Source organism: Acipenser ruthenus, chromosome 54 (genome assembly GCF_902713425.1).
Source record: "Acipenser ruthenus chromosome 54, fAciRut3.2 maternal haplotype, whole genome shotgun sequence".
NCBI classification, from domain to species: Eukaryota; Metazoa; Chordata; class Actinopteri; order Acipenseriformes; family Acipenseridae; genus Acipenser; species Acipenser ruthenus.
The window spans coordinates 2766014-2792661 of record NC_081242.1 but is presented as its reverse complement, the minus strand read 5'-3'; the positions used below and the strand labels follow the sequence as shown (position 1 = coordinate 2792661).

At 38.5% G+C, this 26648-nt stretch overlaps 1 protein-coding gene across 3 annotated transcripts; it reads left to right on the top strand.

The window, feature by feature from the left end:
* Window positions 1-731: 731 nt before the first annotated feature.
* On the top strand, window positions 732-19860 carry LOC117966612 (butyrophilin subfamily 3 member A3-like; the record flags this gene model as incomplete). 3 transcript variants are annotated; one of them, XM_059017010.1, is given in 11 exon segments in its annotated part: window positions 732-885; window positions 1124-1219; window positions 11030-11059; window positions 11410-11567; window positions 17191-17226; window positions 17348-17374; window positions 18013-18039; window positions 18145-18171; window positions 19044-19070; window positions 19178-19204; window positions 19619-19860. In XM_059017010.1, coding segments are annotated over 6 exon segments (375 nt in total), but the record flags the coding sequence as incomplete, so codon positions are not given.
* Window positions 19861-26648: the final 6788 nt, after the last annotated feature.

Here is a 26648-nt window from a genome sequence, read left to right as displayed (position 1 = left end):
TGTCTCTCACACATTACACAGACTAAAGAATTTGCAGAAACATTTGTCTACCTACTTGTCTTTAATAGCAAATAATAATAAAACATCACAATTGAAATAGCAATATGGGAATAGTATGCCACACCAAAATGCCATGCAAACTATATCTGGCTGTTGCACCATACATTCTGATAGCCTGTCTCTTTAAACCTATTTTTGTTAGTTGTTTTTGATCTCAAATGACATCATAGCCATTGTATAATGGCAGTGTGGCAGTCCAGGGTGTGTGTGGGATAGCGACACTTCTCTGATTGGCTCCTGTTGCACCTTATCGTATTGCTTAATCATTAACCTTTTGGATTGATTGCCTTAATGGCACAAGGCCTAAAGAGGAAGGTGAAGGGCATAAATGAGAGACTGGCAAGTTAGCCTGGTGTCTGTCTCTTCAAGGTCTATTAAAAGACTATGTTATGCGAGCAGGTTTTTATTTTTATTTTTGTGGGTGTCATTTTGGATCACCAACCAGCCTGCAAAATGATCACTTACTGACACGCTCATCTTCAACAACATGAATATATACAAAATAGACCAAAAATGATAACATTCAGCTCACCCTTCCCCCTCTCCTCCCCTCCCCCCTCCTCTTCCCCTTCCCCCTCACTTCTCCCTCCCCTTCCCCTACCCCCTCCCTCCTCCCCCATCCCAGATAAGAGTTCAAAGACCACACTGTGTTCTTTGCACGGTATGAATCGTGTTTCCTGTCAGGTGTTAACTTTATTGCTCTTTATAGTTATGAAAACAGTCACTCCTTTTTTTCCTGCAATAAATTTGATACAAAGGTAAAGCCATTAAAGCTTCCAGGACAGCTAAAGTCAGCTAACAAGACTTATTTTCATCTTGTGGCAGGTAAGCAAATGAGCAAAGAAATATGTTTTTTTTTAAATTAATATTTGGCTTGTATGTTGGGGTTTTCCATAATGACAATGCATATACACCCACTATAAAGTTTCCTTCTTTCTAAAGCGGGCTGGGGTTTCAAGGTGATTTGACTTGGCCTTTGTAAACGATACTGAAAAAATAAAGAAATGAAATGTATGCGGTAAAAAACATAACCTTTGTTGTTTTTTTACACTTACTGCTGCAGGTTGAACAACTATAGTTAGCAACGACGACAACACTTTAACTGAACTGAAGAATGTATTGGTATTTTTAACTTGTGTGGTGTCTTGCCAGGGCCAAGGTAAGTACAATAAAAATAACAATTAGAAGTCCAATCATAACACCTTGGCTTATTTACATCTCTCGGTTCCTAACCCTCCTAACTACATAAGGCACAGAAACAGCGATCTGCTGTGTAGTACAGTATTACCTTGTGATATAGACCATGCTCTGAAAAAACATTTCCATAATATATTGGCAAATGTTCTAATTCTATGAACTACTTATTAAGAAAGACCAGACTTTAAAATTGAATTATATAGGGAAACTTGCCTACATGAGTACAAGCAGGGGTGAGATTCTCAACAAAAAAGTGCAGGTACTCATATACACAGCCGCACGGAGCAGACCTGTGGTTCATTTTTTTCCCCTACACGTAAACATTAAAAAAATGAATAAAGATACGTTTAATACAAAATAAGCCTTCAAAAATAACTGATAAAATATAACCAATTCACCATAAACAAACAAGTTGAAAATACTGAAAGCTTTGTACTACACTGTGCAGTAACTGCTATAGAGAGGGAGTTTTGTTTCATGATATCCTAAAACATGGATGCTGTTATAAAAAAAAATGGTATAAAACTGTGCTATGAAAGAATGGTACAAAAAGGTCTAAGTCAAACAAAGCACAATAGGGGCTGGGATGCCCCTCTAATATTAAATGTAACAGGCACTGCTCTTTAGAACATTATGTACTTGACTTAGCCATTTTAAACTCCATAGTTTTCTCAGCAATCATCCCCATACTTTCCAGACCCTGGGTGCTGCCCTACAACAGGACCTGGCCATGCTACAATAATAGCATTGGATTAGAACATATATCCCTGTATTTTATGTATTTATTTATTTATTTTTACTTATTACTTCTAATATAAACTGGAGACAAAAACCTGGCGTTTTGCTAGATTTTTTTAAAATTATTATTGCACTGACAACAGGTCAAACTTAATAGGTCAATCAATCATATAAATTGATAGAAATGAATAAAATATCTAAGCTAAAGTACATTACTAATGTATTGAAGTTAAATAAAGCAAAAACTACTTTCACTTTCCTGTTCTAATCACTTTCTGCTCAATCCCCAGCTAAATCTAACAGAAGTATGATGATTTGCAATGCTGTTATGTCATAAAATGAAATGCACAACTGTAGTATCCAGGAATAATAGGTTGTTAGGCTTTACTTTGTCCCACTGAATTAACTACAAACAGTAGTTAAAGCTATACATTTTTTTCTTGTGTATTTCAGGCAGAAACAGTTTAAAACTAGACATCACATTGTTTTTTTAAAATCCCCGAGACTGTAGTTTCTGCACGATAAACAAAGTGTCAAAAATACATGTCCATAAAGTAATAGCATTACTGTGGTTTACTTATGCCTTTTTTAGATGTACACATAAATGAAAACTCAAATATAACTGAAACTGTAGAAAAGGGGACACTGTACAAAGAAAAAAAACTCTCCTTTTTGTTTTCGTTTATCACCTCATAACAGAAAATAGGATAATAATAAAACAAAACTTTGATCACTATACAGAATTAACATTTACCTCGCAAGTTGGGCCTGTGTTTGGAAAGTATGAAGCATTTTCCAGTAATGTACCTGCATCTGTATCCCCTGATTCTGACTTGCTTGTCAGCTTTGTTGATTCTGCTTTTTATGTTAATCCCTACTGTCCCACACATCACATGGCTTTAGAAACTGTAGTTTCAGTTCACTTCAGCTCTTCCTACATGGCACAAGGCAGCCCCAGCTCAAAGGAGGAAGCTGGTAATCAACGAGGTGCAAAAGCAGGAGGAGAGGATGAGGTGCATAAAGGCCGTTTCCCAGGCCAAGCAGGGAGAACGGATGAGATGGGAAAGTGTGGAACAGCGCAAGATCGGCTGGCAAGACCTATGGACAATGGAACAGAGTAGGATCAGTTTCCTCATCAGGCCAACATATGATGGTTCTCCCATCACCACAGAACCTAAACCTCTGGGTAGGAGAGGATCCCTCATGTCCTTTGTGTTCATCACCTGCAACATTAAGGCACATTTTGACAGGATGTAAGGTGGATCTTAGCCAAGGACGGTTTTCTTGGCGCCATGACCAGGTGCTGCGATGTTTGGCCTTAACATTGGAAGATAAGTGTAACATGACCAATAAGTTGCCACCAGTTCCATCAAAACATTACACACAAAAGACAACATTCCTCCATCCAGGAGAGCAACCACCAAGAAAAGGTGTTAAAACCAAGCCTCGCCCAGGACAACTGGAAGCTGCTAGAGACTGGAGAATGCTGGCAGATGTTGGTCAATGGCTTATTTTTCCAGCTGAGATTGCCACCACTAACCTTTGACCAGATATTGTCTTGTGGTCTGGATCAGCACGCCTTGTTCACTTGGTAGAGTTAACAGTGCCATGGGAGGATGCTGTAGATGAGGCGTATGAGAGGAAGAAACTGTGGTATGCTCAACTAACCGCTGAAGTGGAACAGCGAGGACGGAAAGTCCGGGTTTACCCAGTGGAGGTGGGTTGTCGAGGATTTGTGGCACACTCTACAACCCGGTTTCTCAGAGACGTCGGATTCAGTAGCCAAAAGTTGCGTCTCTCAGTGAAGAACTTATCTGAAGCAGCAGAGAGGAGCAGCAACTGGCTGTGGTTGAGACGGAAAGATTCTGGCTGGGGATCTCAAGCACAATAGAAAGAAAGAAACGCTGATGTACAGGTAAGTAAGCTGGGCTGAGTTGAGTGGGGGACGGAGGGGGGTGATGCTGGGACGCCAGAATCACAGTCGAGCCCTCTTGAGGTGTCGTGGGCTAGTCAACGAAACACTGAGGATGGAAGGTGCCCACTTGAAGACCCCAGAGATGTACCCTACTTAGCTTAATCCAGTCGGTTGTCATGCTGATGCGCTGGGGAGACCGCACTGTGGTTGAGCCAGCATCGCAGCTGTTGTGTGTGCTGATGCACTAGGGAGGCAAAATAAACTGATTCTTTGAGCCAGCATTACACTTCAGCCATCAGGCAGAAGGATATCTACATCATCATATGGAAGGAATCGCAAATGGATGGAGAAACAGATGGATCACATTAGTTTACTGGAAAGCTACGTCTTAGTTGGTGCTTATCTTGGCGAGAATCGAGTTCAAATCAGCATGAAGTTTTAACATCTACTCATGAAATGGAAATCATTAGGAGATGGTAAACCAGTGCAATTCAAAACATGTTATGACAATTATTTCTAATATTTATCAATCATGTAATTTATGACGGACACTGACGTAGATTTATTTATTTATTTTTTTAATTTAGTAGTTGCCAATTATTTTTTATTATTTTCTCCCAATTTAGAATGCCCAATTATTTTTAGGCTCAGCTCACCGCTACCACCCTTGCGCTGACTCAGGAGGGGCGAAGACAAACACACGCTGTCCTCCGAAATGTGTGCCTTCAGCTGACCGCTTCTTTACACACTGCAGGCTCACCATGCAGCTACCTCAGAGCTACAGCGTCAGAGGACAACGCAGCCTGTCCGGGGGAACTCTGTTCTCGCTGCTTAGCGCCCTCACAGGTCGGGAAGGAGATTTACCCTCAAGAATCATTGTATTTCTGTCACATATCCCACCGCTTAGAGTGGAGCCGAAGGAACACTTGGCTAAATCTATCTTTCCCATTACTCCCCCCTCCCGGGAAAAAGAATCTGCATTTTGATGGTCTTTCCCCGCACGGTGTACCATGTGGTACATGAAGGGTTGCAATGCCAGATACCACCGAGTTATCCAGGCATTACTGTCCTTCATTGTGCTTAACCACTTCAGTGGTGCATGGTCTGTGACAAGATCAAATGAATGTCCCAGCAGGTAGTATCGTAAAGAGTGAGTAGCCCATTTAATGTCCAAACACTCCTTTTCGACTACGGAGTAGTTGTGCTCCTGAGGGAGCATCTTTTTATTGAGATACAGTATTGGGTGTTCTACTCCGTCTACCTTTTGGGACAAGACAGCACCCAAACCCACATCCAACGCATCGGTGTGGAGGATGAATCTCTTGGTGAAATCAGGTGTGTTAAGGGTGGGGGCCTGGCAAAGTTTACTCTTAATAGTATCAAACGCCCCCTGACACCCAGCTGACCACTTAAGCCTTTGCGGTCTTATGTCGGACCAGGTCCGACATTACAATTTTCCCTGTCCGACATCATCAAAAAGCACAGGTCTCTTGTCGTTTTTTCTCCGGAAAAAGCAGAGAAACCCTTTCAATAAAGCTTATTTCTCCTCAATAAGCTTACACAGTTCCCGTTGCTGATCTGGAACCAATTGTTCCCCCAAATGATTTTAGTGATAGGAGTCTGGACAGGGCATAAATCATCCTCTACATTGCCTGGGGCTATAAATAAGACCTCCCTTGCCTGTCACGGCTTTAATAAATTTATATGATAAATTTCCCGTTCATTCTGCCGATCGGGTTGTCTTGTGGCAACCGCCACACAATGTGCTGCAAGAAGCGTAGCACCTGTGCATTCTTAAGTGAATGCCAGTAAGCCTGGCCAGGCAATCTAGTTATTTCATGACAGCGTTTTTTAATTAGCTCCTTAATATTTTGCTATATATGTGTATATATAATCACTATCCTTGCCTGGTTTAAAAATAAACGCTTGGGGGCAATTCTTGTTTTAGTTCGTGTGCTGAGTACATTGTTTATATTTGGGATAAAACGCTATTTTCATAGCTAATTCACTTTAGGTATTTTGGCATTGACTGTTTTCCATAATTGTGGGTGGAGCTTCCTTTGTTTGAGAGCTCGAGACCAATAGAGTATAAAAAAGGTCTTGAAAGTCTGTTTAAAAGAGAAAGAGAAATAAATAAATAAATAAATAAATAAATAGTTAGATAGGTAATTTATAGGCAACCTGTTCAAACGGCAGAAACAAAAAAGTGTTAGTCTGTGTTTAGCATGCTTCTAGTCTTTGTTTAGTCAAACATTGTTTTGATTTTTAACCACTTTCTATATCGGGTCGACTAATACTAATGCAATAGCTATTCTCACACGCTGCTCAGTCGTGTTGGGCAATACTTCCGTTTTGTGTCCTATATCATTTAGTTGGTTTGATTTATATATTTACTTTGATTCTTTATTGCTGTTACGTTACAACGGATCAAGAGCAAACATTTTCAAGCAATTGGTGACTCCCAACATTGTATGAACTGGAGGACTTGCACACGGATTCACGACCGGGTGAGATCGATCCTTTTCTATTTTTTGCTGCAGCTTGGATTACAAATATTTTTTGAATGGCCATTCGGGTTTTTTGTTTGAAGAGCGTTCTTATTTGGGTTGCTGGATTTTTGTGTTATTTTTCTAGAACTAATATCAAGACCGGGACTGAAACTTTTAAATACTCATACACTTGTATATAACTATTGCAACTGTGAGGGCCATAGAATGAACAGCCTGATTATTGGTTGGCCTACCTGTAGTTTTTTGGTGTCTCCTTCCCTCTCTTTTCTGTTTACTCAAGTTCCAACAGCGAGTCAGACTATTAATGTTTTTTCTATACATTAGTATTTTGTTATATGTATCTGTAAAAAGCATATATATATATATATATATATATATATATATATATATATATATATATATATATATATATGTGTGTATGTGTGTGTGTGTTTTGTCTTTTCCAATTGCCATGTTTATGTGATTAGCATTGCAGTGTTGGTGTGTTCCTTGAAGAGTTATCTGAAGATATACTGGGTAGTTTCTTCTACTAATAGTTTTACTTGATATTGCTTGTTCTACCAACCTGGATGTTTAGTTTGCTTACTATTGAGTCAGGGTTGATATTTGCCAGATTTCTGTTCTTAATTAAGACTTAATGTTCCAATTACTCCAGGGTACACCCTTTCTTAGTACTATATATACATAGATATAATAAACCTATCCTGTTTTAAAATTTATTCCCTTGGTTCTTGTGAAATCATTGTTTTTTGCTGTACCAATTTACCTGCTGGGACTGTGGTATTGAATGTTTTATGCCCGGTGCTAGTATTCACTTATGGCCTAGGTGTTTTGTTATTGTACACTAGGTAAGTTTGTTACAGTCTAATTTCATAACTCACCTTTCCTATAGCCCGAATCACTTCATATGGCCCCTGCCATTTAGCACATAATTTCGATACTGAGGAGGGAAGCAGCAGCATTACCTTGTCTCCAGGTCGAAAGGTTCAAATTCTTGCATTTTTTATTGTAATGCTGCTGTTGCCGGTGCTGAGCCGATTTGAGGTTGTCCTGGGCCAAATGACCGACCAAATCAAGGGGATCTCTAAGTAGGAGCGCATGCTTCACTACATTTTTGGATGAGCCTTTGTGCTCTTCCCACCCCTCTCTCAACAGATCGAGAATGCCGCAAGGCTGTCGGCCGTACAATAGCTCGAAGGTGGAGAAACCTGTCGAACTCTGCGGCACCTCTCTCACTGCAAAAAGGAGGTAGGGAAGAAGCAATGCCCAATGCTTTTGTGTTATAAAACATCTCAGCATCCGCTTCAAGTCTGATTAAATCGTTCCACCAAACCGCCTGTCTGTGGATGATAAACAGATTTAATATTTTATATACCTGCTGTAACGTGTTAGACAAATAGTTGGTTCCATGATCAGTCAGAATCTCCTTGGGGATCCCTACTCTAGCCATAATCTGCACTGTGTGGCTACTGCAGCAGCACTAGTGGACCTCAATAGAACTGCCTCCGGGTATCGTGTTGCATAATCTACCACTACTAATATATGTGTATACCGGAGTCAGAAGGTAGCAAAGGGCCCACTATGTCCATTGCAATGCATTCAAAGGGGGTGAAAATAATCGGCAGTGGAACCAGAGGTGGGGCACACTCGACTCGGCGCTACTCGCTGGCAGTCTGGGCATGTGGCTACATATTTCGACATATCAGTATGAAGACCTACCCAACAGAATCAAGCCAATATTCGTTCCTTTGTCTTGTCCGCTCCGAGGTGCCCTGCAAAAGGGATATCATGCGCCAGCCTCATGACCTCGGTCCGACAAGATGGGGGAACAAGTAATTGTGTTACAGGCTGTCCTGTGCCCATAGCTAGATTTACTCTGTACAGTAATTGCCCCTTGATACTGAAGTGTGGATATAGCGCCCCAGCGCCATCAACAACCTTACCTTCAATAGACCGGACCTGCCCCCAAGCATGCACTAGTGACGGTCATTATGTTGGCCCCACACTATGTCCGTGCTTGAGTACCACATATCCGGTATATTGAGAGGGGCCAAAGTAGCATCTGCCCTAGATGGCCCAATAACCTCTCCCTCTCGGTCACACTGTGTTCTAACTCCCTTTGACTGCTGTTTGTTACCATCCGAGCACTTTCCCAACAGACCCCAGCCTTGTCTCAGTGATGCTGCCTCCCATTTTGCAGTCCTTCTCTCTTTATTCATTTTTCTAGGACGGAAAATAGGAGGAAACATTTCAGCTTGAAAAGGAAACACATAACCAATTCATTACCTTTTCTTTTTTTGTGTCGTTTACGTGTGCGGCTGAGACTGCCATTATTTGCATTCTTTAAATTTTGGCCAGTCTCGGCCCAGAATAACTGGGTGTGGCAACCTTTCCGCCACCCCTACTACCAGGTGACGTTTTGTCGGTCCTACTGATAAGTATACTTTTAGTGTACTTACCATGGATACACGAGATGGCCATCTGACCTTGTGGCCACCACGACACACTGCCCAAGACAGCTGTTCTAATCAAGGTTTGCTCACACCCTGTGTCCACTAATGCGTGGGTTTTCACATTTTCTAAAACCACATCAATCATACAATGCCCCTCCCGACCATTTTCCCTGCGCTTACCTATCTTGGATGCCCGTTTACATGCGGCCACGTCACACTCCATTGCAGCGGGGCATGACCTGGCCAGATGTCCAGGTTGGTTGTACTTAAAACAAGTTGGGGGGGACAGAGGGAGCAATGGTTAAATATCTGTCCCGTTGCCGGTTTGGCAACGGGGCAGGGGCAGCACCTCTACCCCAGCTGGGGGCCAACCTTAGTCTCCATGAAGAGGAGGCAAGGGGGAACATTGGGGTCGGCGGTCTTGGAGGCCTGGTTCCCGGGGCTGGTGGTGGTGGTGGTGGCGGAGGAGCGAAAGGAGTGGCTCGGCTGTGTGCTGGCTCTTGGTGACAGCTCTGGAACTGTGTTAGCTGTCTAGTAACGTACAAGACAATTACAAACAAACAAAACACAACACTCACGATACACCTTTTAGTTAACGGGTCTCTCACAGTCCTTCTCGGTTCTTAGTAATTCAAACCAATGTGAAGGAACAGATTATGATTCTCCATCCCCTTTTATGCTGTCACACATGACCCCTTGGTAAACAAGTGCAACCGCCTCTCCAATCTGCGGCTGACACATTGTTTCCCTTCTGGGTCAATGCGTTAATGCAACTGAGTCTCGCCCCCTTTCTAGCTGGCCGAATTCCCCTGAACCCTGGTAAAGAACTGTCAAGTCAGCCCGTCCAAGGAACTCTGTTCTCGCTGCTTAGCGCCCTCACAGGTCAGGAGGGAGATTTACCACCAAGAATCATTTTTGTCACAGTATTTGTCACAGTGTCCTATCTTTCAACTTAATTTTCTCAAAATGGCGTATTCTAACTTTGGTGATTTCAAAATGTCATATCTCAGGCCCTGTTTGAGATATATCGATAAGTTTTGTATAATTTTAAAGCGTATTGCATGCCTAATCCAGTGCCACAAGAAAATAGTTTTTGAAATTTTCACTTATCCCTATCTCAATTAAAATACAATGACACCCACCTCATACCACAGAATACACTCCAGCTTCCATGAAACATTAAAAGTTGCTGGTTGTATACTGTAGGTTTACGCTTTCATGCTTTTAGTGCAACTCCTTCCTTCCTGAGGTTCGGTGCACTACCCAAAAAATTTACAAACAAATAAATAGAACAGCTCAGACTTTTCCCATGTCGACAGAAAATAACAGAATTCTACCAAAAACATAGAAACCTCATCCGTGAATTCCCTTTTTATTCCTTTCAGATTTAAAACAGGAGAACCAGACAGTTACATGTGGAAAGTTAAACAATAAATTCCCAATAATTTCAATCATCCTCTATAGACACTGCTCTGAAATACATTCCCATATTATTTTTTACTAATGTTCTAATACTATGAACATAATATTAATTTCATTATAGAGGGATCTTGAATTATAGAAATATACAACATACAAAGGGGCAAAGCTGCAGTATCAGTACAACTACTGTTTCCTGCTTTGTTCAGGTTTTAAGATTGGGTTTTGTGTGATACTATTGTAAAAGTGCCTAAGCGTATTGTAGACATTTAAGAAATGGCTAAACTTACATTATAAATATATTAGATATATATTTTTTTTTTAATAAAATGCAGTAGAATCACTATTGACAGTGAGTAAGAAGAAACAGAAATAAGACTCCCAAAAAAGTGATGTAGATGGTATGGGTAGAATGACTTTAACACTAAGACCTAATCACCACATAGAGAAGCAGCAAGGAAAACTGAGCGAGTTCACGTGTGATCAGATCAAGAAGAGTTTATGACATTGCAATACAATCAGCATTCCCAACCTTTACAAATCTATATTTTGGAAATTGGACAAAAGGAAAATATAATCCCAGACAGAAAGCTTGCTTTAAAAAGAAAGGGTATGGGGTTTAAAAAAAAAAAAAAAACTTTTAGCAAATAAAACAGCTTTGTTTAAAACACATTGTATCATTATTTATATGGTTATTGAGCTGGAATGCAAACTATACCTTTTATTTTCTGTTTCAGACGCTGAACGAATACAGGAAGTACAAATGGGTGAGTTCAGAAGAAATATTTGTAAAACTGGTCTGCAACAAAAACGGAATAGCTTTTGATAAATCTTACTAAATTATCACATACATTAATTACAGTTACACATAAGGCTCCAACATAGTGTAATAGAATATAAATACACCAAGACTTTCATGAAAAAAAAACTGGTGAACACCACAGCGACAATGAAGTCCTGAAACCACTGGTCATATACTGAAGGTTTGCTGTTTGCGACTTTGAGCGCAATTGCTTCCTTCCTTGATTATTCAAATATGGATTTTTTATGAAATGGTTTTTGTACCGAGATCTGCTGATAAATAACTGATTGCAAACAACTTGTTGTGACTCAACAGGTGGAAGTTCAAGCAAGAAATTGCGAGGAGGGGAGTTTCACAGAGGCAATATGGCAGCATCCAGGGAAGGCATGTTAAATTGAAAACAAACAGTTGTACATAAAACAAACACTCTGTTTTTGTTTTTAAGAGAGTGAACTTTTACATTTCAGGAACAGGTAAAACATACATTTTACATTGTTATATTGACAACTGAAGCCTCTGCATTTTAACAGTTCCAAACTACCTTACCTAAATAATCATTTCATTTAAAATAAGTAAATTTGGTCATGTTGTCATTCTGGTAGTAGAACTCAAATGATTATTGAAAAGAATTTGATCAATCTTGTTAATAATAACACTAATCATTGTAACGCTTACCATATTTACTTATTAACAAGTAGTGTGTGAATCCAAGTCATCACACTCCTATTTCTAAGACTAAGACATAGTCAACAAATACAGAAGCAGCAAGGAGAACTGAGCAAGTTCACGTGTGATGAGATCAAGGAGTGTTTATGAAATTGCAATAATCAGAATTCCCAACTTTTACAAACCTAACTTTTAAAAGAAAGGGTATGGGGTTCAAAAGATGTTTAACAAATAAAAACACCTGACTAACTGAGTTTTGGTTGATGGTCTAAAGCCTGATGAAGGCTTTATGCTAACAGAGGTAGGTCTCAGTTTTTCAACAGCCGTTTAAGGGCGCATTCACACTGGCACGTTTCCCCATGATATTCCGTTTCCGAATACGGATCGGAACGTTTGACCTTCAGTGTGAAAGCACCAAAAGTTCCCGGGTACGATTAAAACGAACTGTACTGAGACCACCTGAGGGAGGTGTTCTGGGTATGGTTGCATCCGTACTAGGCACGGTTCGCGTTTTTTTGCTTCAGTGTGAAAGAAAAATGTACTCGATTCAGTTGCGAACGTCAAGACGGTGTGTAACAAACTTACCTAGTGTACAATAACAAAACACCTAGGCCATAAGTGTATACTAGCACTTGGCATAAAACATTCAATACCACAGTCCCAGCAGGTAAATTGGTACAGCAAAAAAACAAGGATTTCACGAGAACCAAGGGAGTAACTTTTAACAGGATAGGTTTACTATATCTATTTATATATAGTACTAAGAACAGGTGTACCCTGGAGTAATCAGAACAAAGTCTTAAGTAAGATCAGAAATCTGACAAATATCAACCCTGATTCAATAGCAAGCAAACTAACCATCCAGGTTGGTAGAACAAGCAATATCAAGTAAAACTATAGCACAAGAAACTACCCAGTATATCACTAGATAACCCTTCAAGGAGCACACCAACACTGCAATGCTAATCACATAAACATGGCAATTGGCAAAGACACCCATATATATATATATATATATATATATATATATATATATATATATATATATATATATATTATATACACATATATACACATATAGGCTTTTGTACAGGTACGTATAACAAATGTATAGTATGTACAATGTATAGAAAAAACATTAATAGTCTGACTCGCTGTTGGATCTTGAGTAAACAGAAAAGAGAGGGAAGGAGACACCAAAAAAAATACAGGTAGGCCAACCAATAATCAGGCTGTTCATTCTATGGCCCTCACAGTTGCAATAGTACCAGTGTATTTGGATTTAAAAGTTTCAGTCCCGGTCTTGATATTAAACGCACCCAGAAAGTAACAAAACAAAACAAAAACAGACAAAGTTCCAGAAAAATAACACAAAAATCCAGCAACGCAAATAAGAAAGCTCTTCAAACAAAAAACCTGAATGGCCATTCAAAAAATATTTGTAATCCGAGCTGCATCAAAAAATAGAAAAGGATCGATCTCACCTGGTCGTGAATCCGTGTGCAAGTCCTCCAGTTCATACCATGCTGCGAGTCGCCACTTGCTTGAAAATGTTTGCTCTCGTTCAGTTGTAACGTAACAGCAATAAAGTATCAAAGTAAATATACAAATCAAACCAACTGAATGATATAGGACAACCTGTCAAAGATCTTTTATTTGGGCTTTAAAAATTAAAAACCTGTCAAGGATGGCACGTTAAATTTGCTCAGGTTTATTTGCCCTCTGTTTACTGTCATGTCATGTACAGTACTTAAGATAGAAACTTTAATTTATATTTAAACACACTGGAGTTAGAATATGTTGATACATATTTAGACTCAGTGCTACATTTTTAAATCAGGTGCTTAAGATGCTTATGCAACATAAATAAAGCGATTAATAATTGACATGCTTTCATTAGTTAGCGTGAATGTTTGCTGCGCAGTCAGGTTCCGAAAAAAGACAATAGTGCAAGGGAGTGTCAGTTTCAGGCAGTAAGAAAAGGAAATTAGATGTCCATTTATTTCTCATGAATTTAACTTGTAACGATTCAGCTTATATTAATATTGCACTGGAAAGTTATGTGTTTAATATGATACCGTAGAACACAAAAAAAATCCTAACAGAGCAAAAGGGCTCAACTCTCCTCAAAACAAATTCACCTTTGCTTCCAATAATAATAATAATAATAATAATTCCAGTAAGACAGAGTGACATACTATTACTGGCATGAAACAAACCAAAATAAATGTTGCGCAAAACACGTCTGCAAGTATGTTTAGAAAAAAGAACACATTGCAGTTCACAAAAAATAAAATCCGGTCGGATTTAACAAAAGTAACAAGCCCCGCAAAGTGAGTCCAGATGCTCAAGAAAAACACAGGCCACAGCAAGCCTTTTAAGTTGCAGTCTTGAGATATCAACTGACAGAAAAAAGTTCCTAAAAAAATGTTGTAACTCCAGGCATCAGCCATGTAGTCCAACAACAAGGATGTAATTCGTAGTCCTTTGAACTTTTCAGTTAACAAATATTGCAGTAATATATATTTTAACAACTGAAGAAACAAATCAACGATTGTCCTAACCCAGCTGGATCCTGAAAAGCTACATGTGGAGTTTGGGGTTTGCCCTCATTGCTGCAGGCCTCCCTGCAACAGGAACTTCCTCCCTTCCCCCACAGGAAACACCAGTTTGATTGACACTTTAGTACATTTGACGTTCGCAACTGAATCGAGTACATTTTTATTTCACACTGAAGCAAAAATAAGCGAACCGTGCCTAGTACGGATGCAACCGTACCCAGAACACCTCCCTCAGGTGGTCTCAGTACGGTTTGTTTTAATCGTACCCGGGAACGTTTGGAGCTTTCACACTGAAGGTCAAACGTTCCGATCCGTATTCGGAAACGGAATATCATGGGGAAACATGCCAGTGTGAATGCGCCCTTAAACGGCTGTTGAAAAACAGACCTACCTCGGTTAGCATAAAGCCTTCGTCAGGCTTTAGACAATCAACCAAAACACAGTTAGTCTGGTGTTTTTATTTGTTAAATATCTTTTGAACACCATAACCTTTCTTTTAAAGTTAGGTTTGTAAAAGTTGGGAATTCTGATTATTGCAATTTCATAAAAGCTCCTTGATCTGATCACACATGAACTTGCTCAGTTCTCCTTGCTGCTTCTGTATTTGTTGACTACGTCTTAGTCTTAAACCAATAAGCCTGACTTCTATTATATGTAAACTTATGGAAACTATAATAAGATCCAAAATGGAAAATTACCTATATGGTAACAATATCCTGGGAGACAGTCAGCATGGTTTTAGGAAAGGGAGATCGTGTCTAACTAACCTGCTTGATTTTTTTGAGGATGCAACATCGACAATAGATAACTGCAAAGCATACGACATGGTTTATTTAGATTTCCAGAAAGCTTTTGACAAAGTCCCGCATAAAAGATTAATTCTCAAACTGAGCGCAGTAGGGATTCAAGGAATCCCTACTGCACATGGATTAGGGAGTGGTTAACATGTAGAAAACAGAAAGTACTGATTAGAGGAGAAACCTCAAAATGGAGCGAGGTAACCAGTGGTGTACCACAGGGATCAGTATTAGGTCCTCTGCTATTCCTAATCTACATTAATGATTTAGATTCTGGTATAGTAAGCAAACTTGTTAAATTTGTAGATGACACAAAAATAGGAGGAGTGGCAAACACTGTTGCAGCAGCAAAGGTCATTCAAAATGATCTAGACAGCATGCAGAACTGGGCAGACACACGGCAAATGACAGTTAATAGAGAAAAGTGTAAGGTACTGCATGCAGGCAATAAAAATGTGCATTATAAATATCATATGGGAGATACTGAAATTGAAGAAGGAATCTATGGAAAAGACCTAGGAGTTTATGTTGACTCAGAAATGTCTTCATCTAAACAATGTGGGGAAGCTATAAAAAAGGCCAACAAGATGCTCGGATATATTGTGAGTGTTGAATTTAAATCAAGGGAAGTAATGTTAAAACTTTACAATGCATTAGGAAGACCTCACCTAGAATATTGTGTTCAGTTCTGGTCACCTTGTTACTAAAAGGATATTGCTGTTCTAGAAAGAGTGCAAAGAAGAGCGACCAGAATTATCCAGGGTTTAAAAGGAATGTCGTATGCAGACAGGCTAAAAGAATTGAATCTATTCAGTCTTGAACAAAGAAGACTACGCGGTGATCTGATTCAAGCATTCAAAATCCTAAGAGATATAAACAATGTCGACCCAGGGGACTTTTTTTACCTGAAAAAAGAAAAGAAGACCAGGGGTCACAAATGGAGATTAGATAAAGGGGCATTCAGAACAGAAAATAGGATGCACTTTTTTACACAGAGATTTGTGAGGGACTGGAACCAACTCCCCAGTAATGTTGTTGAAGCTGACACCCTGGGATCCTTCAAGAAGCTGCTTGATGAGATTTTGAGATCAATAAGCTACTAACAACCAAACGAGCAAGATGGGCCGAATGGCCTCCTCTCGTTTGGAAACTTTCTTATGTTCTTATATTCTTATGTCTGGAGATTACAAAACTACTCAAGATCGTTATCGCTTCAATGACTACAGCAGAGGCAGAAGGTGTTTCTCAACACTGAAGTGGATAGAAACCTTCTTGAGAAACAGTATGAAAACCGAACGGTTAAATACTATAGCCATGTTATCAATTGAAAAAGACTGGTTCCTGCCCGTGCTGTACAGTGAGCCTGCTGGAACAAACTTTGACATTCCCGATGATCCTTCTCCGCTTGCTCCACTACATTCGGATTGTTTCCAGTTGGGCAGCTGTTGCCTGCAACATGGTTTTTAGAATGTCTTTCATTGCCTTTGAATTTTTTTCGTCACAGAATATATCCCATCCTTGTTGCCACATGTGATGCAGCACCTTCCTTCTTATTGCCACAGAAACCCTGTCTTCTTTATCATATAGCAAGCTGGAGTCAATAGGAGGTTTAATGTGCGTCAGTGCAATCTTTATTATTTACACAAAACAGAAATAAACAAAGTAACCCTAACTCTTCCCAGAGAGTCCTAAACTTTACTGTAACTCTGAGTTTCTAATAGGGGACAAGCTAAGCTTGTTTACCCCACCAAAAACCACTGTTATTTATTTTTTTCTCAAAGTATTTTTTTTTTATTCACCCTCTTCTCCAACTTTCTCCCAACCAGAAACTAAACAAAATCGTCAGTTTTTATACCCCGATAAATTAGACACAGCTGAACATTTTCCCAATTATCCCACACTAATAATCATCGCTCTGGCATCACTTTGCCCTTTTAAAAAATGTAGTGCATCAGTCCTTATGCCCAAGGTCCTAAAGCCCTTAAACATCTATCTGACACATACACCAAGTAATTTTGTAATCCTGGTAATGACGTGTAAACTAAACTTTGATTCCTCATTCTGTGTTTTAGAAACATTACAACAGGAGAATGACAGACTGACACAGGGTGAGTTTAATAATAATGTTAGATAATAATGTGAATGTAATAAAATATAAATAACCCTTTATAAGAATTCAAATAGGGGAAGCTGTTCCACTAATTTATTTTTTTTGTGCTTCATTTCTAGATATGCTGGTGGTTCGAGAAAGATTGTGTAAGGAAAATAATTACATTTTGCACCAGAGAACTACATTTCAAAAATAACAAAACAATCACGAAGATAAAGATAACTGATGCTTCTTTATCATTTTATTCAGGTTTATTAAATAAATTGAACCGTTATGATAGTTTTTTGCAATTTTTCAAATAGTATTATCCAATGCTGGTACATGAATTCTACTAGTAAGATAGTTTTCTGAAAAACAGGCATGCAAGTCCAAGTAAAGTGCAGATTTCTTTGCCTGGGATCAAGTCGCTGTTCCAAGATGAATGTTTCTTTTGTTGACTGGAAACAAGTCAGCTAGCCAAGGTGCTGGTCTTCTGCTGCAGAATTTAATTGACTGTGATCAAAGCAGATTAAAATAGCCTGGTCAGTAGTTATTATAATGACATTTTCTTCACTGTTGCAGTAGCTTCAACAGTGAGCCCTATTCATAAAGCTCTGATTATTTAAAGAGCAATTTTATGAATACAATACAGCTTGGCATTCACTTTTCTAGACTGGTTTTATTTGACAACAATCCAGAACAAAACAAACTTTGAAAAAATATCCTTCAAATGCATCTTTGTGAATAGGGCCTAGGCTACTACCTTGGATGCTTCCCCTTTAACACATGATCTTCTCCTCTATAGATGCAGAAGGATATGTTCTTGAAAGAGGTATACTCTTTAAATCTGTATTCATTTGACAGTAATGAATACATTGATACTTCCTATACTGATAATTCACTTATACTTCCATTTATTTTTGTATTCTTTTTTTAGAATGGCGTGAAATTCGGAAGGCTGCAGGTAAACTTGAATTTACTAAATCAACTAACCTACCCAATCTGTGTATAGAGTTCAAATCTAGTGTCTTATACTTGTATTGCCTGCTGTGTGCTGAGCCTCACTGTATTGGGCAGCAGTGTGGAGTAGTGGTTAGGGCTCTGGACTCTTGACCGGTGGGTCGTGGGGACACTGCTGCTGTACCCTTGAGCAAGGTACTTTACCTAGATTGCTCCAGTAAGAACCCAACTGTATAAATGGGTAATTGTATGTAAAAATAATGTGATCTCTGGTAACAATTGTAAGTCGCCCTGGATAAGGGCGTCTGCTAAGAAATAAATAATAATAATAATAATTGTCACATGTGTAGGGCAATGCCTGTATGACCACAATATATAAAGAATATAGTTAAAGAATTACAGTAAATTAGTTTATTAAACGAAAGCATTCCTGTGTGATGCGGGCAGCAGTGTGGAGTAGTGGTTAGGGCTCTGGACTCTTGACCGGAGGGTCGTGGGTTCAATCCCAGGTGGGGGACACTGCTGCTGTACCTTTGAGCACGGTACTTTACCTAGATTGCTGCTTCTGCTGCAGAATTTAATTGACTGTGATCAAAGCAGATTAAAATAGCCTGGTCAGTAGTTATTATAATGACATTTTCTTCACTGTTGCAGTAGCTTCAACAGTGAGCCCTATTCATAAAGCTCTGATTATTTAAAGAGCAATTTTATGAATACAATACAGCTTGGCATTCACTTTTCTAGACTGGTTTATTTGACAACAATCCAGAACAAAACAAACTTTGAAAAAATATCCTTCAAATGCATCTTTGTGAATAGGGCCTAGGCTACTACCTTGGATGCTTCCCCTTTAACACATGATCTTCTCCTCTATAGATGCAGAAGGATATGTTCTTGAAAGAGGTATACTCTTTAAATCTGTATTCATTTGACAGTAATGAGAATACATTGATACTTCCTATACTGATAATTCACTTATACTTCCATTTATTTTTGTATTCTTTTTTTAGAATGGCGTGAAATTCGGAAGGCTGCAGGTAAACTTGAATTTACTAAATCAACTAACCTACCCAATCTGTGTATAGAGTTCAAATCTAGTGTCTTATACTTGTATTGCCTGCTGTGTGCTGAGCCTCACTGTTTTGGGCAGCAGTGTGGAGTAGTGGTTAGGGCTCTGGACTCTTGACCGGAGGGTTGTGGGTTTAATCCTAGGTGGGGGGACACTGCTGCTGTACCCTTGAGCAAGGTACTTTACCTAGATTGCTCCAGTAAGAACCCAACTGTATAAATGGGTAATTGTATGTAAAAAATAATGTAATTGTATGTAAAAATAATGTGATATCTTGTAACAATTGTAAGTCGCCCTGGATAAGGGCGTCCTGCTAAGAAATAAATAATAATAAATAATAATAATAATGATGCATTTTGTGCTTCTCATTCCTTCTCCACAGTTGAGGTGACTCTGCACCCTGATCCAGCAAACCGGAGCCTCAAAGTGTCTAAAAGCAGATTAATAACATTCACAGGGGAGGGATCAGCAGAGTGGCCCAGTGTGCGGGGCAGTGAGGGGTTCACCTCCGGGAGGCACTACTGGGAGGTGAAGGTGGAGGAGAAGGGCTACTGGGCTCTGGGGGTCTCCACACACCCTGATGAGAAGAACATACCTGAGAAACCAGAGGAGGGCTACTGGCTTCTGAGACTGGGAGGGGGAAAGTATGAGGCTGTGAGCCAGTCCATTGTCACGATCACACTGCCAAGAAAGAATAAGCTCAGGAAAGTGGGTGTTTGTCTTGATTATGATGAAAAGAAGATAGCATTTTACAATATTGTTGATACCAATATCAGATTTCACATTCACTCTATTGAATGTGGATTATCTGGGCAGGTCTACCCTATCTTCAGCCCAGGATCACAAGATAGAGACCCCTTGATCATCAGCACTGGTAATACATAGGCATTTCATACTGGTTACTGGAAGCAAACCTTACTGAATGTAAAACTAATAGAGCCTTGTTTTCAAGTTAGAGCATTCTATAATCTAGACATGTATTCCACACTTTTGGCTATGTAACCTAACACTCTCTCTGCTTTTTTAATTGCCTCTCCACATTGACAATATACAGTGGACTCTAGCTAATCTGCAGTATAATACAAACCATCAAAATGAATTTCACACGGAATTTCCACACACAGGTAAATTAGAATATTACAACAATTATGTAGAGTGCATATGTAGAGTGTAGTGTAGATCACCACCTGCATAAAACCTTTGAAAGAAATATTTGAAAAACATTTACAGCTGTCTTTCCCCCAAAGAGTATCAAAAACATAAAATTAAGACTGGGCATTTTTAGTATGGTACAGATTGTGATAAGTACAAATCTGAACAGGTTCTGGCCCCAGTTGGTTAGGATTGGCCAGAGTCTGCAGTTAAACTGTACAATACACTATATTCTCAAGGGTTTTCAAAGTCTTCCTTCTCTACTTCAATACCATTAATATTGTTGAAAAAAGCATATTTGACTTCTCTATGACATAAAACAATACAATTAACTATTGTATGATTTTAACTGTATGTATTTGAAATGTAATTAATGGGAAATGTTTGGAATAATGCAGGGCAGTTATATAATCTTTCATTTGAAGAAGATATTGTAGGAAATCTAAAAAATAAATAAACATCTGATTTTATTTGATCTGTATAATTGTATTATTTTTTTATTTCATGTGTAGGCACTTGGTCATACTGTAAGGTGATACAGACATGCTCAGATTTGTTGGTACCCTTACAGCTCATTGAAATAATGCTTCATTCCTCCTGAAAAGTGATGAAATTAAAAGCTATTTTATCATGTATACTTGCATGCCTTTGGTATGTCATAGAATAAAGCAAAGAAGCTGTGAAAAGAGATGAATTATTGCTTATTCTACAAAGATATTCTAAAATGGCCTGGACACATTTGTTGGTACCCCTTAGAAAAGATAATAAATAATTGGATTCTAGCGATATTTCAAACTAATTAGTTTCTTTAATTAGTATCACACATGTCGCCAATCTTGTAATCAGTCATTCAGCCTATTTAAATGGAGAAAAGTAGTCACTGTGCTGTTTGGTACCATTGTGTGCACCACACTGAACATGGACCAGAGAAAGCAAAGGAGAGAGTTGTCTGAGGAGATCAGAAAGAAAATAATAGACAAGCATGGTAAAGGTAAAGGCTACAAGACCATCTCCAAGCAGCTTGATGTTCCTGTGACAACAGTTGCAAATATTAAGAAGTTTAAGGTCCATGGAACTGTAGCCAACCTCCCTGGGTGCGGCCGCAAGAGGAAAATCGACCCCAGAGTGAACAGAAGGATAGTGCGAATGGTAGAAAAAGAACCAAGGATAACTGCCAAAGAGATACAAGCTGAACTCCAAGGTGAAGGTACGTCAGTTTCTGATCGCACCATCCGTCGCTTTTTGAGCGAAAGTGGGCTCCATGGAAGAAGACCTAGGAGGACTCCACTTTTGAAAGAAAAACATAAAAAAGCCAGACTGGAATTTGCTAAAATGCATATTGACAAGCCACAATCCTTCTGGGAGAATGTCCTTAGGACAGATGAGTCAAAACTGGAGCTTTTTGGCAAGTCACATCAGCTCTATGTTCACAGACGAAAAAATGAAGCTTTCAAAGAAAAGAACACCATACCTACAGTGAAACATGGAGGAGGCTCGGTTATGTTTTGGGGCTGCTTTGCTGCACCCGGCACAGGGTGCCTTGAATCTGTGCAGGGCACAATGAAATCTCAAGACTATCAAGGCATTCTGGAGCGAAACGTACTGCCCAGTGTCAGAAAGCTCTGTCTGAGTCGCAGGTCATGGGTCCTCCAACAGGATAATGACCCAAAACACACAGCTAAAAGCACCCAAGAATGGATAAGAACAAAACATTGGACTATTCTGAAGTGGCCTTCTATGAGTCCTGATCTGAATCCTATTGAACATCTATGGAAAGAGCTGAAACGTGCAGTCTAGAGAAGGCACCCATCAAACCTGAGACAGCTGGAGCAGTTTGCTCAGGAAGAGTGGGCCAAACTACCTGTTAACAGGTGCAGAAGTCTCACTGAGAGCTACAGAAAACGTTTGATTGCAGTGATTGCCTCTAAAGGTTGTGCAACAAAATATTAGGTTAGCGGTCCCATCATTTTTGTCCATGCCATTTTCATTTGTTTTATTATTTATATGTTGAATAAAAAATCAAAAGCAAAGTCTGATTTCTATTAAATATGGAATAAACAATGGTGGATGCCAATTACTTTTGTCAGTTTCAAGTTATTTCAAAGAAAATTGTGCATTCTTCATTTTTTGTGGAGGGGTACCAACAAATTTGAGCACGTCTGTGTATATATATATATATATATATATATATATATATATATATATATATATATATATAGATATATATATATATCTATATATATATAAAATTTATTTCTTAGCAGACACCCTTATCCAGGGCGACTTACAATCGTAAGCAAATACATTTCAAGTGTTACAATACAAGTAATACAATAAGAGGAAGAAATACAATAATTTTTGTTCAAGTGTGACAAACCACAATTCAATAATACAGCAGATAATAGTGATAGTTACATCAGGATATGATTAAATAGTGATAGTTACATAAGGATATGATTAAATACAAAATACTACAGGTTAAACACTTGGCAGATATATATATATATATATATATATATATATATATATATATATATATAGATATATATATAGATATATATATATATATATATATATATATATATATATATATATATATATATAAACATATATATATATATATAGATCTATAAACTTATGGCACGTCTTTTATAAGATATGGACAAAAAATCAGTGTTTAATATGTTATTTATGTAATCGGGATAGTGGGCTACCCAATTTTTATAAATGCTTATGTTAACTTATGCTTGGTGCAGACAACATTAAAGTCTTAGTATTTTTACATAAGACACTTAATGAAAAGAGAAAGTTTAAAAAGATGTTATTAAAAGCATAAAGAAAAAACAAAAAAGAATACACCATATTCACCATTTAAAAGCATTTAAACAAACATTATACACAGTAATCACAGTAAAACTTGGAGTGTTTTGTCATTTAAAAAAGGGGTCACAGACATATATGTTTATGGTGTGTGTGTACAAAATACTACAGGTTAAACACTTGGCAGATTATATATATATATATATATATATATATATATATATATATATATATATACATATATACATATATACACCTATAAACTTATGGCACGTCTTTTATAAGATATGGACAAAAAAATCAGTGTTTAATATGTTATTTATGTAATCGGGATAGTGGGCTACCCAATTTACCCAATATATATATATATATATATGCATGCATGCACACTTACGGCAATTGTCCATATTTACAAAAATCATTGTTTAATAAGACGCTTGAGGTTGTTCAAAGGTTTGAGGCGCTATGATTTTACATTTTATATGTTTGGTGTATACATATTTTTACAAGGACACGTTAAAAGCAAAAGATATTTTACATACAGAAACCAATAGTTGAAACAGGAGAACATTTAAAACAGCGTATCACAAAAGCAATAAATTAAATATTTATAAAAAAGAACAAAAACAAAACAAAATCTACCAATTTCTGAAAAAAAACTCTCTCTCTCTCGCTCACTCTCTCACTCTCTCTCCGTTTTCAAAAAAACTCCCCGGACAAAACACTACAGCCAGAATTCTCTCCCTCTCATTGCTTCCTCGCACATCAAATTGCAGCAGCTGAATGACTCCAAAAACTCGTTCTGTGACTTAAATAGGGGGGCGGTTCCTTTACACCGCACATGCGCATGAAACACACACCCAGTGAGAATATTTGTCATTTGTTCACCATCCAGTTGGATTATATGGTCCTTTCACATTTTTGTTTTTCTTAAACCAACCCTTTACACTATATATATATATATATATATATATATATATATATATATATATATATATATATATATATATACACACACACATACATACATACATACCCTAAATAAAGGGTGTGTGCAGGTGTTTGTAAGTTTTAAGGCACATTAACCTATATTATCTCAATTTCATATATATAAGTTTTGGGTACATTAAATAAATAAAACTGAAGATGTGGTGATTTGGGGAAATAAACAAATAAACCTCTAAAATGAAACAAGTTATAAAACAGATTGCTTAAACGTTAACAAATGAGTGAGAATATTTTTTACCCTGTAACATGAAATTTACAAACTGCATCTTTAAACTGAATAGTTGTGTAACAGGTATTATTCTGGTACCCGGGTACTTAGTTAAAAATATGTGTTTAGTTGTAGCCGCTACGCCACTCCCAAGACAATAGGGAGAAGAGGAAAATCCTCCAAGTTATTTTCTTAATTGAGCAAGGACTTGTCCAATTACCAGCACCACTCCCAAAACACACAACCAAGACCACTTAAAAGTCTACAAAAGTTTATTAGCACAAAAACATTTTATTTTCACAGAGATTGTTTCAATATAGTAACAACTGTTTCAGTGTAGCAGCAGTTATTCCAATATAACTATAATTGTTTCTATATTAGCAGCAATTAAGTTACAAGTAAAGGCTCAGCCATTCGCAGCAATGTATTGTGAGGGTCTGGAGGCTGGACCCCAAACCTTCAATGGTGTTTGGATCCTTTTCAGAAATGAGCCACGTGAAATCCGATGTAAAACAAATATATTCACTTTATTAACGGAAGACCTTTCGAACTGTTCACAGCAGATTAATCCGAGCACAATCGGATTACTGTACTAGAAAATCTAAATAATACTTGTACTTGTACAGTTGATACAACAGGGAGTTCAGTCATCGCAAACTACACGTGTACACTCCTCTCTATCTCAAATTCAAATTCAAATTCAAATTGGCTTTATTGGCATGACAATAAAAATAATTGTGTTGCCAAAGCACATACATGGCATAACCAACTCAAATATACAGACAAAGAATTTTTCTTAATACTAACAGTATCCCTCCTCCCTCTATATTAATACAGTAAACAGAATCCCTCCCTTCCCCTCTATATCAAACAGTACCCCCTTCCCCCCTCTATATTAAACAGAATCCCCCTCCCTCCCTCTATTAAACAGAATCCCCCCTCCCTCAATTAAACAATACCCCCTCCCTCCCTCCCTCCCTCTTTCTATATTAAACAGAATCCCTCCCTCCCTCCCTCTCTCTTTTCCCTCTCTAGTGTGACGTGTTCACGGTCTGTCCCTCAGGCTATGACAGGTCTCCACGTATTGACCGGCCAGTCTGGCTGTGTGTTTGTCTTCCCCCAGCAGGATTGACAGCTTCTGGGTATCACACATTTTTGGGAATTCTGGGACTAAATCACAGAATTTGGGGAAGAAAATGTCCCTTATGTTTTTATATTTTTCACAGTGTGTCAGGAAGTGAATCTCTGTCTCGACCTCTCCTGTCTCACAGTGACCACAGTGCCTGTTCTCCCTGGCCAGCCAGGTTTGCCTCTGTCGGCCTTTTTCAATGGCCAGGTTGTGGTCACTGAGCCGGTATTTGGTCAGGATCTGCCTCTGCTTTGTGTTTCTGACAGTTACCAGGTATTCTGCCAGGGTGTAATTTCTATTTAGGGTCCGATAGCACTCTAGTTTGTTTTGTGTTTTAGTGTTTGTATCCCAATGGTCCAGATAGGAGTGTTTCAGGTGTTTTATAATTTGGTTGACACTAATTGGAATTGTTATCTCTCTCTCTCTCTCTAAAGGCCCGGTCACATGGGCGACTTTTGTTAGCGGCAATAAGCCTTGTAGTTTGTGGTGGTCACATGAGAGTCAAGCATGCAGTCGACAAGCTGGTAACACACGCACAATCTGATTTTGCTGCGTGGATATCCCCGGAACAACAACTAACTCTAAACCTAACGTTTCATTGGTTAAGGGGATGCACGTGATCGACGTTGCTGTTCCAGGTACAACAGCCACATAGCAAAATCAGGTTCTGCGGTAACACACACACACACACACATCAATCAGGGGCGTAGCTAGGAATGGAAATTTGGGTGGGCCCCAATTTAGGGTGGACGGGCATGTACCAAAGGTCTGACGTCACCGAAAATAGTTTGATTGATAAACATCATTTAACAGAGGTCGCGCTAGCCTTTCAAAAAGGGCATTTTTAAAAAGCATACCGCCTCAAAATCTGCGTTTTCAACCATAACACCTGCATTTTTAAATATTGCATCAAAATAGTTATGTTATTTCCCTATGTAACTATTTCATAATAACATGTAAAACACTACAAAGCATACATAATGATAAACAGACAAAGACAATCATACCATAAAACATTTTCTTTTGAAAATCCCCCATTCACGATGTAAAAAATCAGCGTTGTAGAAAATGATGTACCACTGTCTCTGCGGTATA